This window comes from Tyto alba, unplaced genomic scaffold (assembly GCF_018691265.1).
Source record: "Tyto alba isolate M040663 unplaced genomic scaffold, T.alba_DEE_v4.0 Super-Scaffold_9, whole genome shotgun sequence".
NCBI classification, from domain to species: domain Eukaryota; kingdom Metazoa; phylum Chordata; class Aves; order Strigiformes; family Tytonidae; genus Tyto; species Tyto alba.
In genome coordinates this window covers 3,083,569-3,100,954 of record NW_024881330.1, presented here as the reverse complement: position 1 = coordinate 3,100,954, position 17,386 = coordinate 3,083,569, and the positions used below count along the sequence as shown (strand labels likewise).

The 17,386-nt window shown below is 47.6% G+C and overlaps 1 protein-coding gene across 9 annotated transcripts in view; it reads left to right on the top strand.

Annotated features, from left to right (window-relative positions):
* The window catches only part of ADGRB1 (adhesion G protein-coupled receptor B1), a 280,012-nt gene that overhangs the window by 74,334 nt on the left and 188,292 nt on the right, over positions 1-17,386 (top strand). For all 9 annotated transcript variants that reach the window (XM_042785910.1, XM_042785909.1, XM_042785908.1 and 6 more), the window contains one exon: positions 2,707-3,627. In XM_042785910.1, coding sequence (XP_042641844.1) covers positions 2,880-3,627 — 748 coding nt within the window. In that variant the 5' untranslated portion in view covers positions 2,707-2,879. The remainder of the gene's footprint in view (positions 1-2,706; positions 3,628-17,386) is intronic.

Genomic DNA, 17,386 nt, shown 5'->3' with positions numbered 1-17,386 from the left:
AAAAATGGGTTTTCAGAGGGCAGGAGGCTTGGGCTGAATCCCACACGCTGAAGTCACCATTAGGGACCGGATCTCAGCAAAAGCCCTGTCTCCTAATGATCTTGTTGCTATGGAGGCACCGCTGGCTCCTGCTTCCAACTGGGAGAGGCAGGTTTCTTCACAATCTGGACCAGTGGTTAAGATGCTCCCTGGCTGGCTCATCGGTGTGAAAGTCAGATAGGCTTTGGCTTTGCAAAGCTGTGTCCACTTGCAAACAGCACGAGCCACTCAGGCACTGCCCTACAGCAAGAGAGAGGCAAGCCAGCAGTCCCTTCCAGAGTCTCAGCTAAGCAAGCACCTTTCACTTGCCAAACCTGATATTTAAGGCATTCGCAGTCATTTGCAGGCAACCTCTCCTGCTAATCAGGATGACCTCTCTGGAAATTTATAGGATGCTTAGTTGATGCCTGTGGTTTTCGTTGCAAGCAAGCGTTGCTTTGCATCCGCTAAGCAAGCTGCGTTCCTGAAATCTGGCCTTGGAGAGCAGGTAGGAGCCTGGCACAGGGTAATTTGCACTGCAGAGCTCTGCAGGCTGCAAACCACTGTCAAAAGTGGGGACCTGACTTCTGAAAAATTTAAGTGCGAACGCATTTGGACTCTATGCTGATTAGTGTCAGGTCTAACAGACACTCGGGAATCTGCTGGCAGAGGCTGCAGTGATTTGAAGCTCGGATGAAACTCAGTTTGCAAGTAGCAGGTCTGACTTTTGAGTTACCTAACCCTTTCCTTCCCAGAAGGAAAGTCTTTTGCAGAAAAGAGGTGATACAGAGATAAAACTTTGATATATAGGAAGGGAGAGAAATCAAGGGGTGAATGTGGAGAGGCATTTGAATTTTTGTTTTCTGCAAGATGCACAGGATAGTCTATGGGCTTCATCTCTTGTTTTTCAGTCTCTCCTGGAAGGCAGGATTGGGTTTAGGTGTGTGAATTGTAGATTTTCTGGGAATTTGTTTGGCTGCTGTGAAAGCTTCCTCTTCTCGCAGTCTGCGGAGGAAGAGCCTCTCAGTGGAGTGGGAGAGGGCAGGACGGGGGATCAGTGGTGTGAACACCATGGGGCTGTGAGGAGGGTCAGTGGCTGCAATAGAGAAGGTACCTTTCCCTTCTCCCTTGCAGCAGGTGTCCCTCTCCATAGACTTTCACCCCATTTCCTTCTTGGCACTGCCACCATGGTCCCTGATCATAGAGAAATTAATTCCAGATGATCTGAATTATGTTTGGGTTGCAGCCCAGGACCACAATAGCATCTCAGGATTTGGGCTGTTTGCACTCAGGCTTCGTTGCAGAGGCCCTGAGCACTTGATTTTCACTAACCAGTGGACCACAGAGACTCCTGAAATCCAGGCAGTAGTCTGACATGGTAGGGGAAACCTCCCTTCCAGGGGTCCAATCTGTCCTTTTGAAATTGGGCAGCAGCCCTGTTTTGAAGGCAGAAAGTGTTGAAAGCCCAAGGCAAACCTCACCCAAGGGGAAAATGCTGATTTTCTCTACCTGGGGTGAGCCAAGAAGGCAGGAAACGAAATGACTGGAAAAGTGAGAAGGAAAGGAGCTGTGGCTATATGCCCAGCAGTGAGAGAAGGGGGTATGCCCCTCCTGCTTGCCAACCCCTACATTTCTTAATAGGCCCCCCTCCCCAAACATGGGGGTGCATATTACATGGGGAGGGGAGTACAAGACAAAGAGAGCCTTGCCACTGATGCTGTTTCCCCCTCTTTCTCCTCCCCTGGAAAGAGGGGAGATGGCGGGAAGGGAGCACAGGAGGGTCTTCTTTGTGGGGCAACAAAGAGGGAGACTTTCAAGAGTGCAGAGGGCGCAGGATTCTCTTCAAGACGAAGCGGGGCACAGGAGTCTGGGAATTTGGGTTGAAGAGGATATTGGGGCTACAAAGGCTTGCAGGGAATGTGTCCCAAAGGACAATACAGGATGGGTGTTACTTTTGCTGAGGCGGCTTTGGGGGCTGAAGGAGGTCCTGGGCCTGGCAGGGAGGACTCTCACTCTATGGAGATGCTCTATGCTCAGCTGTCTGGGCTCAGGATTAAACCAGGGCTGGGGTACTGAACAACAACTCCCCTCCCTTGCACCAGTTTGATGGAAGAAGAGGGAGGAGAGAGAAAAGGAGAGACAGAAAGAAGCAGAAAACCAAGGGCTGGCAGGAGGAAGAGAGGAGGCAGAGCCCAGCTGCCCATGTTGACCTTCAGCCCACCCCCGCCACGAGCCAACATCCTGGCTCCGTTGAGATGGAGAGGGGTGGAAACTCCCTAAAACAGAGCTCAATGGTGTTTGCTTTGGGGAGGTGATTAGAGATCACTGCAAAGGCTCTGCTCAGCTCAGCAGAGAGGCACTGCATGGGCAGAAGGCACTGGGGGAAATCAGGGTCACAGCTATGTTGTCCTCTACCGAGTCACAGCTGGGCCTCTCCTGGGTGTCAGGACATCCCAGTGATGGGTACACCCCCAAACCTAGCATGGGCATGGTGATGTGGGGCTATATCTTCCTCCAATTAGATGTGCTGGGACTGGGGATGTTGTGTGGATTCTCAGCCTTGCAAAGGATTAAAAATAAAACTCAAACCACAACCAAAAACCCCAAATCTCTTCTCTTTCTCTCCCCTCCTCCTTCCCTTCCCTTTTTTTTTTTTTTTTTTTTTTTTTTTTTTTTTTTTTTTTCCAGGTGTTGTTTATGGCCACAGGAGGGAGCTCAAATCCAGACATGGGAGGATTGGCTTGATTTCGGATCCAGAGCCTCTTAAACTCTCACTTTTCCTCTAAGCTGGTCCCTGTTATGTCCAGGATCTGGCGCCTGCTTGACATTTACTTTGAGTTCCAGAGGACCAGAGACCTAGGATGAGGAGCATTGGATCTGCCCTGAACCTGCTTTTGGTATCGCCACTCTACTTTGTGTGGACCGTGGTCGCTCTGGACCTGGCACAAACTCCCTGCACCACTTTGGTCCAAGGGAAATTCTTTGGGTATTTCTCCTCCTTTGCTGTCTTCCCACTGAACTCCTCTCTCTGCTCTTGGATTATCCAGAACCCCGACCCTCGGAGGTATACTTTGTACATGAAGATCCTAAAACCTACCGGCGTATGTGACCACCAGCACATCCGCACCTACCAGTTCGACTCCTTCCTGGAGTCCACCCGCACCTACCTGGGCATGGAGAGCTTCGATGATGTGTTGAAGCTCTGCGACGGGTCCACCCGCTATGCCTTCCTCCAGTCCAACAAACAGTTCCTCCAGATGAAGCAGACCGCACCTCCGGGGGTGGAAAGCTGGCCCGTGCGGTGGAAGCCCACAAAGGCTCAGGAGAAGGACTTCTCGGTGGAGTACCTCGTGGTGGGCAACAGGAACCCTAGCAAAGCCGCTTGCCAGATGCTCTGCAAGTGGCTGGACACGTGCTTGGCCATCAGTAGCAGCTCCCACCCATGCGGCATTATGCAGACCCCATGCTCTTGCTCTGGAGGGGAGGTCCTAGATCAGGCCAGCGAGATCCTGGGGCTCACAAGGAAGAAGGAAGATTGCTATAAGGATGGAATTTACTTGGAGAACTGCATGAGCAGCCCCAAGGACAGCAGCGGAGTGGAGTTCCTGGGTGAGTGGAGGGCGGCTGGGGGTGTTTGGGAGGGAGGACTGGTTGGGTGCTCCTCTTCTGGGTCTCACACTGTCCCTATTACCTCTGTGTCTGAGTCTGCGGATGCCCGGTACGAAAACCTTATTTCCTAATTCATAGGCAGGTCTAGTAACCCTCGGTGGCTTTTTATGAGCCTGCGACTGAAATTGCAAAGCAGTTTCCCCTAAATATACCCCCAAATAGTTTCATACATTCCCAGGGCTTGTGCCTTGCTTGTTTTACTTCTTCAGCCTCAGAGCTGCTGAGGGGAGTCTTACCTGAGGGTGAGCAGTTTTTCAATGTAATTACAGATATCCTAGAAAAGGCAGGATACATGCTACCTCCTGAGGCAGGCTGCACTCGGCAGCCCTATCAACCATTTTAATTCATAGGAAAAACTTAATTCTCGGGTCTGGTTCAAGGGAACGGCAACAGAAGGCACGCTCATTTTGTTCTCAGCCTCATTTTCCTTCTGGAGAATTTCAGAAAGAAAACTCACCATGCAGCTTCTGTGGGGTTATTTGGTGCCTTTGCTGGGGACTCATTCCTCAGATATTTCATCAGTGGTTTGATGATGATCTTGGATATGGTATGGGCTGGAAAGAGACTAGGGAAGTGGAAAAGGCATGAAAAAAGGGGGTGAGAGGCTCATGAGATCTGATGTGGGCACTGCTCTGAGGGGGGGAAATGCTCATTCCAGAAATGCAACACAGTCTCCGCCAGTGCTACGGTGCCATGAAAAGCAGAAGGGAATTGGGGGTGGGGGGGTGGGTCCAAAAGCGAATACTTTATTTCAGTGCCTGTGTCAGATTTGCTCCCATGTATTTATTCTCAGCTTCCGTCCCACCTGCCAACAGGCAGGTTATGTAAAGCAGAGGTGTGATGCTAAATGAGGATCTGGGTGGTGGGGAGGGGAGCTTCCAATTTGGTGAGGTTCTGACCCCCACCCCAGAGTCTCATCTTCTTCAGGTGCTGAATTGAAATGTCCTCTGCCACCAGAAGAAAGTTGGAATCCGTCCGGGTCTGGACTCTGGGGCTCCTGCCTGAATTTTGTAGCCACCCCCAATCGGGGGGGGAATTTCTCAAGGTGGGGGGAAGGAGACTAAATTTGCTTGCAGTAGGAAGGAGGTTACCAGGCACAGGTCCAAGCTGTGCAGTGTGATTTTCTTGCAGACCGCAGTCTGTTGTTAGCTGAGAGATTAGTATATGATCAGGTACTAGTGCTTTCGTCAGTGTATTTTGGGGGGAGATTTTGTTTCTCACTGATCTGTGAATCAATACGTGAAGGCACACAGCCGAGCCATAAATCCTGCAAATTAGTTCTTCAGCTGCGCCTCCCTCCTCAGCTATGAGCACACAGCGATATTCGCTCTCCAGATTTCGGATTTCTTTGCAATGCCCTTTTCTCCTGTGTGAACAGCTTGCAAGGAGTACCATGTTGGCTGCCTCTTCAGAGTGATGCAAGCTTCGTTAAGTCATGTGTCATGCCTTGCATTTGCTGATTGGATGATTTATGCATTCAACCCAAGCAGCATGACCTTTTTCATTGCAACCAAAGGTGAAATTTGAAATAAGATTTTCAGCAAATCCTGAAGCATTCAAGCTTAATATTGGCTTTTGTAAAGATCTCTCCTAGTACAGCTTGAGTGCTTCAATGTTCCCAGAAAATAAATATGAAAGAGGCTCAAAGGTGGCTGAATCAAAATCCTTTTTAGGTGTCAAATATTTGTAGAGTGCGTAGATAATTTTTTGCTGGCTGCTCACATCTGCTCCATATTGAAGATACAGAATTATCATCTTCACTGGTGGGATGCCATCTACATAGAAGCCATGCTTGCAGGGTGCCCGGCCTCTCCATGTGCTGCTCTGTCTGTCACTGTGTCTGTTTTGATTTTTGCAAAAGCTTGATCAGGAAGATGGAGGCGAGATCCAATTTGGACAGAGAGCCAGCGATCCCTTAACAGCATTTTGTGGGTGGAATATTTTGATAGGGCTCCTGATTTCCAAGCACTGATGCTGGTTGTTGCTGTCATTGTCCTGATTGTATTTGTAACATTTTTTTTCTCTACAAGCTTTTTTTTTTTTTTTTTTTTTTTTCCCTGCTGCTTTCTGAGTCATTTGTTGTTTCTGGGCCTCTTTTGACACTTTCATCTTTGAACAAGGGTATATATATATATGTGTTGTACTAACCTAGTCTGATGAATTTAAGGCACATAAGGAATTGCCAGATACCCAGATACCATCCCAAAATGTGGAGCCTGACTTTTCCTGATGTGCCTTTTCTATACCTTGGATATTTCCAAAGAAAATGAATGAGTGCTAATCTACACAGGCTACAATGAGATGTTGCCTTGGAAGCAGCCATGCTTTGGCTTGCAGAGTCTGTGGGTGAGATCCCTTTGAAAAGGTTCGCTCCCCACCCCTGGGCACTGGTATGCTGATGGATGGAGGACACGTGTATGGGGCTGTGTGCTGGATGAGATGGTGTCAAAAGACACTCAAGAGCAGGCTAAGAATAGATCTGTTGGGCTGGACATTGGCTTTGGTGGCCAAAGAGCAGAGCTGGGAGGTGAACTTCTGCTACTGACCCAGACCACAGATCTGGCTACCACTGCTCCAGAGCTACTGGAACACTCAGGAAACCTTAACTGACAGTCTGATTTCACTCATGGCCAATGGGTTTGCACTTGGTTCAGGTACACAGGGATGTTTGTGGACATTTACAAATGGGATTTCAGGAAGTGACTCTGCCAAAGTGACCCTGCCTTGCTCACAGCATCTGTTCTTCAGTGTCTGGAGGTAGGAGAGACTGCTCCAAATTTGCTTCCCAGGTTTGTTGAGACACCTTCTTTGCACTCTCCGTCCCACGCGGACGTTGCAGAGGTTACGGCGGGTGGTGGTGGGGGTGGGAAGAATCTGTCAGGGTGCAGAGGCGGCAGGAGATATTTCAGTGTCTTGCTGCACATGGAGCTTGTCCTGGTGATCAACAAGACGCATTTGGAAATGTATTGGCAGCAGCAGCCCACCCCCCACATCTCCCCTCCTTGCTGCAACTACCTCCAACTGCTACTCCGGGAAGACTTGAACAAGGGATATTTTCTAGGAGAAGACAATTCAGCAGGGGAACTGTTTTTGGCCAACATCAGGTCTCCCCTGGCTGACTCAGATGACACGGGAAGAAGGCAGAGACTGGTTGTAGGTCCTAATGTTTAGAGCTGAACTCCCCTTTAGGAATGCAAGTTGGCATTCCTGGAATAGGCTCCCACACGGGTTTGGGGTAGGAGACCATGGGGCTGAAGATAGGAAAGCTTCCTGAAACATGAGGTACCGGGTCTGAGAATCATGGTGACCCTCCCAAATGTGAGCTGGCTTCATTGTAATCAGAGCTGGAGCTGTAAAAGGACACTGATGTGACACTGTAATGAGAGAAGGTTAAATGTGTGCTTAAGTGCTGTGCTGAGTTAGGCACTTAATGAATGTCTGATTAGTCTTGTCTGCATGTAATCTGTTCCTGGAAGGCCAATGCAGTGTTGTCATATTTTGGTGACCCACAGAGATAACCAGCATGCTCTGGTCCTTCTGCTCTTCATATCCCTATCTTGGAGACATCCAAGGTGTTGACTGCAAAACAGGGTTAAACGTGTGCCCCTGAAATATAGTATTTACTCCCTGTCAAGGTAGACGGATCTATGTCTGAAGGGATGTTTATGATGAACAAGTCTGACTGGTTTTATGTGTCAGAGAATTTCACAAGTTCATTTCAGCAAATAACTTGAAACTGAGATTTAAATGGAGCTTCTTAGTTCTCAAAAAACTGAATCAAGATAGTGCTAGTCTGAAGTGCTGGGCATTTTCTTGCCTTTCCTGACAAACTTTTCCATTGGTCTGCTGTCCCCACTGCTTTGAAATAATGCAGACTCTCCTTCCTCACACACACACACTACTTCTGTTTTGTTAGTGGTGTTTCACACACCAGACCTTAGACGTTTTTCTGCCTCTGTCTCCTACATTAAGAAATCTGCTCTCTACTGTTTGGAGAGGCACTTTTAGACCCATGAACAAGTTGCTTCTTAACCTCTGATATATTAAGTAGTCTGAACTATAAACTATGAACCATAAATCTCTCACTGCAAGACACATCCTCCAAAACTTAGTTTTCGAGAAGCTTTGTTTCATGCTTGGCCAGTTCTACTGGCCAAAATGTAATGTTTTCTCAGCAGGGCTGAGCTTCTGCCTGGACTTGTGGCTGAGTGACTGTTGAAGGGGGTCCATGGTGTGGAAGAGAGGCCAGGGGCATACAGACAAATGAATCAACTGCCATCTGCCCTGCTGCAGAAATTGTGTTGTGTGGCACAGCTTCCCTCTCCTTGAATATTCCCTGGGGCAGAAATAGCTTCATAAGTCATTTTCGATGTTTGTGGTGAGCTTTAGTGACCACAGAAGCTCAGAGGCTGATAAAGAGCTGTGAATAATTGCCCCAGGGCAGGATCTCAAACCTCTCCTTGACCTCTTCAGCTCCTTATGATACAGACTTTATTCCTGCAGCAAGAGTCCCTCAGACCCAAACAACAGCTGAGCTTGCAAAGAAAGGTGTTTGGCTTTGCCTCAGTTTTGGATTTGCCAACCAAATGGCAAAGGAAGTTGGATGGGTGCATTTTCATTGCATCGCCTTCCACCTGGCATGGACTTGCTGAGTGTGCTTGGTGGTAGGTGTGATGCTTTCCAACTCCTTGCTTCTCCATCTGTGTTTGCCCCCGCTGTCTAATCTGTACATCCTTGAGAGCAGAGCTACAATGCGATGAGAGATCACCAACAAAACATGAGGCAAGGAAGGGCTGGTTTCTGCTCACGCGTAAAAATTTTTCTGTCTTATCTTGCTAAAAGCATTGGGGACTTTAACTGACATCTCCTCAGTCCAAACCTCAGAAGCTGTGAGCAAGAACTGATACCACTTCACAGCTCCTGAAGGAGGAGGTTCAACAGAGCCTGGCACCTGGCAAACAGGTCACTTTGCTTCCTGCAGTGAATGCCCACTGGACCCATATGGGCAGTTCCTGATGGGGTTGTGCTTCTTGCATGCAGTCAGTGGGGTGTTTTATGGATGAGGCAAGTGTGGGTAACTCCTTCCTGGGTGCTGGAAAAGGGGTTTCTGACACAGTTTAAACACTCAGGTCTCTGTGATCTGTGCAAGCCCTGCCAATCCTGCTGTTTTCCTCTGTGGTGTTTAAAGACCTTGAATAGAATAGAATAGAATAGAATAGAATAGAATAGAATAGAATAGAATAGAATAGAATAGAATAGAATAGAATAGAATAGAATAGAATAGAATAGAATAGAATAGAATAGAATAGAGGACAATAGAGGACAATAGAACACAATACGATATTTACAGTTGGAAAGGCCCTCCAATGATTATCTAGTCCAACTGCCTGACTAATTCAGGGCTGACCAAAATTTAAAGTGTGTTATTAAGGACATTGTCCAAATGCCTCTTAAAGACTAATAGGCTCAGGGCGTCTACTATCTCTTTAGGAAGCCTGTTCCCATGTTTGACCCCGCTCTTGGTAAAGAAATGCTTTCTAACGTCCAGTCTAAACCTCCCCAGGTGCAGCTTTGAACCATTCCCACACGTCCTATCACTGGATATCAGGGAGAATTAGGCATGACCTTAAGAGTACCGGGGTCCTCCCAGGGGCAGAGCTGAGATTGCCTGTGCCTCTGTCTCAGCACTAAATTCACTCATGCATGCATCTGTATGGAGGTGTCCTATTTGGAAGATGGTGGGGGCAGTAAAATGAGGAAAATAAAGTGATCAGTTCTGTTGTGAACCCACAAGTTTGTGGAGATGACCACAATGCAGAAACATCAGCAATTACTGTCTGAATGCACTATTGTTGTAGCAGGGAGACTAAAGGTGGAATTTACATCAAGTTGCTGAGGGAGTTTCACAGGCAACTACTCCTATTATTGATATGAGGGGAATTTTATGGGTAATTTAATGAGTGACAGCCTGGTGAGAGGCTCAGTTTTTCAGTTATGTTTGTTTTGTTGGATTTTTTTTTTTTTTTTTTAAATTTGCCGTTGTTTAACATTCTCTCGTATTCAGAAGCCATAGCAGCTGCCCCCAAATGTTTTGTATGGAAATACAGGGTGAAATTTAGATGCAGGGAAACACAGACACCAGATTCAAAATCATCACATCTGCAGCATAGTTTTACAATTGTAACCGCTGAATGTGAGAATGGGGATGCTAATGTCTCAGAAGGGAGGATGTACAGAGAAACTCCTCGCCCTTTTCACCACGCACCCTGAATATCTGATGTATTTAGGTGATGGGAACAGGCTGAAAAAATGGAAAACACTGTATTTCCAAGGGGAACTGGATCCGCGGAGTTTTTCAGGTGCCTGATTCACCTTTGCGATGCCTGACCTCCATGGGTTTCCTTGACACTGAGTCCAGGAAACCTGCTGGATCCTGTCTCTCATGGTGGATATAGCTCCGGGGTTTCTCCTAGGTTTCCTTGAAAGGGATTTTTCCCTTTTTCAGTGATGGTTTCCTTTATCCAGATGCATCTCCCAAATACTTCGGGTGAAGCCAGGGATTAGCAGAGATGGTGCTTAGCCCAGCTGCCTTAGTGATGTAGCAGACAACAGATCCAGGAGGGGAGATGGGCTCTGATCTTTGCCTAACAGGCTGGGAACAGACCCTTAGCAGTGTTGAGAGCTTATCCATGAGTACTCTGAGAGTAAACATGGGTGATTTAAGCCACAACAATCTCTTTCCATGTTGGGCAGAGCAGTAGATTTCATGTCTCTTCCAGAGCAACACTATCACCTCTGCAACGCATTTCTTTTCCCATATTTTCCTTTTCCAATTCTGAGGATCAGTGAAACTTTGCCACATCTGTGGGTGCTGATTCTGTCTCCTGTCATCCCTCCAAGGCAGTACTGAAGCAAGCTTGGGCTAAACAGATTAGAAAGCTGGGTTTGGATTCTCAGCAGGTATTGTTTAGTGTGGTTCTGCGACACTTTAACCTGGGGAGGATTCAGCAATTGTGTGTTCTTGGGGTGGCTCTGCCAATGTCACCTCCAGTTGTTGACTCTCTGCGTAGTACACTCGTTTCTTGCACTTGCTGCAGACAGCAATCTGATACCTGTATCCTACATTTCATCCTTCCAGCAGAGTGAGACACCCAGGCTAGGAAAGGACGTCCTTTAGCACATCATCAGAATTGCAGATCTGTTGAGTTTAAATATATTTCTTTTTGTTCTCTGGCTCTAGTTTTGATAGAGCAATAAATGCCACACACCTCATTAAGCTGAATACTCTCAATAGGTCTTGAGTGGTCCATGCCATTAAACAAACAGTTACTGGCTTGGGATATTCCCAGTGTTTAGAAATAGTGAAGAAGGGAAGGAACCTGGAGGAGTCAAAGCTACAACTCCAGCTTCCTACAGAAACTGGGCTACCCTGACAGGTCAGCTACTTTGTCCCATCATTTCTGGGGCAGTTTGAGCTGTCTTCTCCCTGCAATACATAGGCTTTGATTCACATGAACACCCGTAGCAATGGGGAACGGGCAAAGGAAGAGCCTGGTGTTGATTTCTGTAAGTGCTGTAACAGTTCATGTGCTTGGAGTTGATATGACAGAGGATATGTGCATGCAATAAGTTTGGTAGGGTCCTAAAGCACAGGGATGAAATTACCATCAAATAGAAGGGAGGCTGGTCCCCTCCCTGTGTCCTACAGCAGGAACAAAATTACTGGTGTGGGTCCCTGGTTTGTCACTTTGCCTGGATGAGGAGGGGATGTGCTGGTTTCTGGCGGTCTGGGTGTTTATGTATTTTTTTTTTTTTCTGAATGGAATTTGACATTTCCCTGCCTGTTAGTTTTGGTGGGGTTTGGTATCTTTGTGTTGAAGGTGCCCAAACCAAAGGAAGACAGTGAAGTTCAGCATATGGTACTAAAAGCAGGAGGAACATCTAAGAGCATGGGTGCTTCCTCTACTTTGTATCACTGTTCTTTCTCCTAAATCTGAAGACTAAAGGACCATGATGCAGACTATTGGCCCCTTGGCTCTTGTTGAGACCCTGGGACTGATGCAGAAGAGAACCTACACAGAGTTTCTGCTTCAAGATCTACTGCAGGCTGGGATAGGACATGGGGTACAATGACTTCATCATGTTTCCCTGTGCCTCCTACTCCACCACATTAAACTCAGCCACATGAAAAGCAGCATTCAGCGATCTGTGTGCACTTCATATGCAGGCCTATATACTGTTCCACATGAAATTGAGGTCTAGTTTTGGTGTCCCCTTCCCATAACTTGACTCCGTTAGGCATTTTCAACTAAACATGTTGATGTGACCAAGACCGTGAAAAGATGTCATTGGCCATGCCCAGCAGCAAAGCACCCAGGCAGATGGACCAGGGCTTCTATTTACAAGTGGGCTTGTTCAGCATTTGTCTTCTGTCCTGTTTGCATGGGGTCAGTCAAAGGATCATCAGTAAAACTGACTGGTGACAATTAATTTCTGCCTACAAAACCCTCTCTTCCTCTTACCCCTTTCTCTCCCTTTATTTAGTTTGTTTGTTTTGTTTGTTTTTTCTTTATTTTAATGTTCTAAACCACAGAGCCCACTGCTATGCTGCGTTTCAGGGAGCTCTGCTGAGTTTGGAGTGACTTACTTGGGGCTGTGCTCGATGGGTAGTCATGTACTCAATCTGTGGATGCCACAACCAAATTGTGAAGAGTCAGGTCCAGTGCCAGCATCCCCCTCCCAGGGTGATTTAGCTTAGAAGTGTTTGTGATGTTTTCATCATGACCCAGCAATGCAGCATCCAAACCTGCCTGACCACCTTCCTTGCAGAAATGAGATGCTCATCCTTGTTAGTCTCCTTAAACAATTCTCTCCGATGTTTAGATTTTAAATTTGGGGGGTACCTTCTTTAATTTGCCTGAAATTTAACCAGCTACTGTGCATTAGGGTCAGCCGAGATGAATAGATGGTGGTGTGACTTGAGCTCAGTAACATTTAGAACAGGAAGGCAGACAGCGAGCAGCAGAGAAGCTGCTTGGAAAGTTGGCTGGTTTGATGGAGGGCTAATTGCTGAAGAAGAAAAGATGCAGGGGCAAGGATAGTCCCCGGGTAACTATAGAGAGGCATTTAAAGAAATTGCTTTTCATGCTTCTGTGCTTTTGGGCCACGGAGGGTCTCAGGAGGCCCCTTTGGGGATCTCAGCCACCTCCCCCACGGGCCCACCGCAGCTGAGGAACCGTCAAGGAGAACAGACCTTGGGGGAGAGCCACGATGGATCCCACCAGGTGCCAGGACAGGGATGTTTCTTCTTGCTCAGCAGCTCTTGCATGTAACGTGCCCCTCTGTGCAGTCCCTTCCCTCCTACCAGCTCTGGTGTCCCTGCCCCACGGGCAGCTCAGCAGCGCCATATTTTCAGCCTATTGTCATTGGAGCCGTTGACAAGTTTGGTGGTAGTTTTGCCTTGTCATAATTTGGTCCCTGTTACTTGCTGCAAGGCAGAAGGAGAGAGGAGTTAAAAGTTTTTCCAAGTCTTTAAACACAACAACCCACCTTCTTCTAAACTCCTGATCCTCGTTTGTTGGCCCCAAATTTGCCACTAGGGACAGCAAACTGACATGCTGTCCCTTCTACTCTTAAAAAATAGGGTTTTATGAATAGTGGAAAGGATGAAGCCTGATTTCCTACCATGTGAAGTCCTGTATTCACCTACTGTGACAATTTCAGCTGCTCATGTGCAAATCCTTCAAGACCCTTATGTTCCACCAATGCCTCTGGGCTTGTTTTGCTACCAGCAGCCTTCTGGGTCCCCTAGTCTATTTTATGGGCAGGAGTTAACACATCTGGAGCATTGCTGGCTTAGATGATGTGCCAAATAAATCAGATAACTGCTATTTTTTTGGTGAGTGGGATCACTTAGGCTGACCTCATGCTCACCAGAAACCTTCATGAACTGAGCATCTTTGACGTGTGACTGGCCTCAAACATCAGCAGCTGAAGGAATATAAATCAGGCAGACAGAAGTGGTGATCTTCTTTCTTTGGGGAGCTGCCTGGAAAGGAAACCTGGGCTGATGTTTCAGTGGGTGCCCTGGGACCTCTCCCACATGGTCCCACTACAGCTGTTGGGTTAGCCTGGATTTGGAGTTGCACTTTCTCTCCTGTGGTTGATGATGGTCTTGCACCAGGTGCTGGAGGCAAAGAGAGATATGACAAGAGAGCTCTATCCCAAGAGCAGAGCAGGGGGAGAGCCAGAGTTTACAGTATGTGTTGGGTAATAAACACAACACTGATCCATGGGGCTTGAGTCTCTCCAGAGGACAGCAGTGGGCTCTCAGAGACACCCATCAGTGCCCCTATGTACTTTTTAGGAGAGCAAGTAACTGCTGACTCTGCATGTTGCAAATATAGGTGAATATGTGAAATGTCTGTTTACTTCTGCCTTTAGAAATCACCCCCTTACCAGCTCCAGTATGAAACTCACGTTCCATTTAGCTTTTGCTTCTAGCTGAATATGCTGTAGGTCTAAACTGGGACACGTAGAAAAAGGCAACAACCTTTTGTCCTTGCTCATCAACTGCTTTTCCTCCTGAAGCAGGGGCCTCATGTCAGGTGGTGTGGTGGGACACTTGATGGTGAGTGGCTATGGGAGGGGGAGCATCTTTCTGAGTGGAAGCCCTTTGAGTACAAGCTCACCCTGCACTAACTTTTCCCATAACTGCAGGACCTCTCTGCGGTGTCTTCTCTATGCAATGCCAGAAGTAGCTGGTGTGTAGGTCACAGCTCTGGGGAAACATCTGGGTCACACAGCAGGAGTGGGTCTTGCTCTCTAGAGCAGGGCTGGGCAGGTAGGGGTGAGCAGGAAGCCTTGGGAGAAATGTCATACATAGTGCTTGGAGGCTTCAAAGGTTTGTGGAGGAGTATTTGTCTTGCACCTTCTCTCTCTCGTTCAGAAGAGAGCTCCTCTCAGTGAGCAATGGCTGGGGAAGGGCAGGCACTCAAACAAATGTTTTTTTATACTTCAGCAGGAGAAGAAAAGAAATGAAAAGGTGATGGGGGAGAGCCAGAAGCAGCTGTTATAAAATATGAATAGTGTAGCTGTGTTTCCCTTGCTTGACTGAAGGCATGCATCAACACAGGGAGAGGAGGGAGTGGAGGAGGCAGCAGCCAGCAAATCTCTATCCCTCTTCAAGAGTGCAACCATGAGCCTGCAGCATGCCTAGACCTGACAGCCTGCCCATGCTGTCACCTGGCTCTGTCCCTCTGACCTGGTGTGAGAGACGCAGAAACACTTTTTGTCACCAGAAATGCAAAATCTCCCCACTACCTCCTGCTCTACCCTGTCCCTCAGCGAGCTGAAACGCAGACAACTTTCCTTGCATAGGCAGGTCCTGTCCAGAGACACTTGAATAGGCACACAGCTGCACTGGCACACATCTCCATTTATGCATGTCCAGAGGTTCAGATGCATGTATACACAGGCTTGATTTGGTGCATGGATGTACCCACATAAAGATATATACAGGCACAGGCTCATGAGTGTGTACACAGATGCACAAGTGTGCATGTATATGGATATATGCCTGCACACGACAATGTAAAACCGTAGAGGGCAGGCAGATACGCAAACGGTCATGAATGTACCTGCATGCACATGCAAACATGTCAATAAACAGGTGTATACACACACACATGCAGAGCAGAGCAGACAGATGTGCATGCCCTGAGGGGGATACACACTCGTGTAAATGAGCTTGCAAACGTGTGGACATGTACAGCCACTGCACATTCCCACTGCTGCATATCCCCACAGCCATGTGAGTGCCAGAAAACCCCTAGGAACAGACCCGGGAGCCGAGACCTCCATGGAAAGCCCCATAACCAGACAGAGAGATGGGGGGAGGGGTGTGTGCTGATTCCATTTAGGAAAGGCTGCATGTCCATTGAGACCCACCACATGCAAACGCACCGCAGGAACAGGAGGCTGACTCATGCTTCATCCTTTCCATGTTCCTTCCAAAATGCACCATGAGGCCTATCTGGAAAGTGAGTGCCTCATGGTGCATTTCGGAAGAAGCTGGTTTTGTTTATACTTGTGGATCCTTCCCCTGAAAAGAACAACTGTTGTTAATCCCCGCAAGAACAAAATCAAGCTGATGGATTCCCTAGTGTGGCTTGATTCTTTGGTGGGAAAGGACAACCTGCATGGCTTGGTAATCAGCAGGGGACAAAGCAAGGACCTGCTTTGAGACTGTAGTCATCCAAAGCTGTCCTCAAGCCCATTCCTGGTGGGACATGTTTCCCTCTTCCCTGCCCTCCCACGGCAACGCAGTTCAGCACATGCAGCAGTCTTCTCCTGCTCTGTAAAAGGCTCCTGGTCTGTTTAAAGTCCTGTATGTGCTGAAGTGATGGGTTGAATCAGGGCACTCCTAGGGACCACCAGCTCTTCCTTAAAGCTCTTTCTCCACACTCTGCTGTGTGGCTTATCAATGGGAGAGCTTACAGCATCTATACCTTCAGCATGCACACGGGGTTTTGGGGGAGTTTTACTGGAGGGTTCTGGCTTTGGAGACTGTTGGCTGCTCCTCGACATTTCTACTCCTGCATTCCCTACATCCCAGCTCAGACGTGGGTACCTACACACAAGCCCCGTGCAGCACATGCAGACTCGTTTGCGTGTCTCCAGTTGCGTCCTGGTTTGTACATGCAGGCAGGTACCTCTGACTCCAACATACCCCTTTGGCCTCTCTGTCTTTCCATCCTGAGGGCTGTTTCTCATTACACCAAGACCCTGTGATAAGCTTTTCAGCAACAAAATCACGATAAGGCTTGTGTTGGGATGCCGAGCTCCACCTCACTGTCCAATCCTTCTGTGGTGTCAGAGCAGTCTCAGTGCAGTGGACAATTGTGGCTGTTCTGCTTTCACAGGATGCTTGCATTGAGGAAGTCCCCACTTCAAAAGGCAACGTTGACAAAAATGACAGCCTTGCCTACCTCACACTTTAGTTAAAACTATCTATTCGCCTTTGCCCCCACTCCTTTCCTCCATACCTTTCTACATCCTGACCCTCTCACTGCAAATGAACATCTAATGTCGGCTGGAGAAAATCTGTTCATTCAGCAATTAAACAACTGAATGCTCCTCTGGCAAAATGAATTATCTCTTGCCTTTCTTGTGTTTTATCACTTTTTTCCCCCTTCTCTTCTCCTCTTTTTTCTCCTTCCCTCTGGTGAGATAAGGCTGCCATTCTTGAAAGTAATTTTAAATATTTATGTTTTAATTAATGGACTTTATTGCATGAACTCTATGTAAGATAATAAAAAGATTGCCTGAGGTACAACACATTTTTTGTTTGTTCTTGAAAGGGGACTAAGAAGTAAAAAACCTAATAAGTTTCCTCAACAAACATTTGAAAAATACACAGAAACGACAGCCATGGGTCACTTAGCCTGTGGGCTCTCCATAACCCACATGCTCCTGAGTATCGCTTTGCAAACTGTCTCCATAAATGCGGAATATAGTGTAAATCCGTGGGCCTCTTGCAGGGACTGGTTTATCCAGATGAGCACCAGGCTCTGCAGTGGGCAGAGGAGGGCAGTGGTTTGCATCCAGAGGATGCACAGGTGGAGATGGAAGCAGAGCTGCAGCCAGCAAGGACACTTCAGGGCTGTGAGGGCTTGGACCTGAATGCAATCTTTTGCTG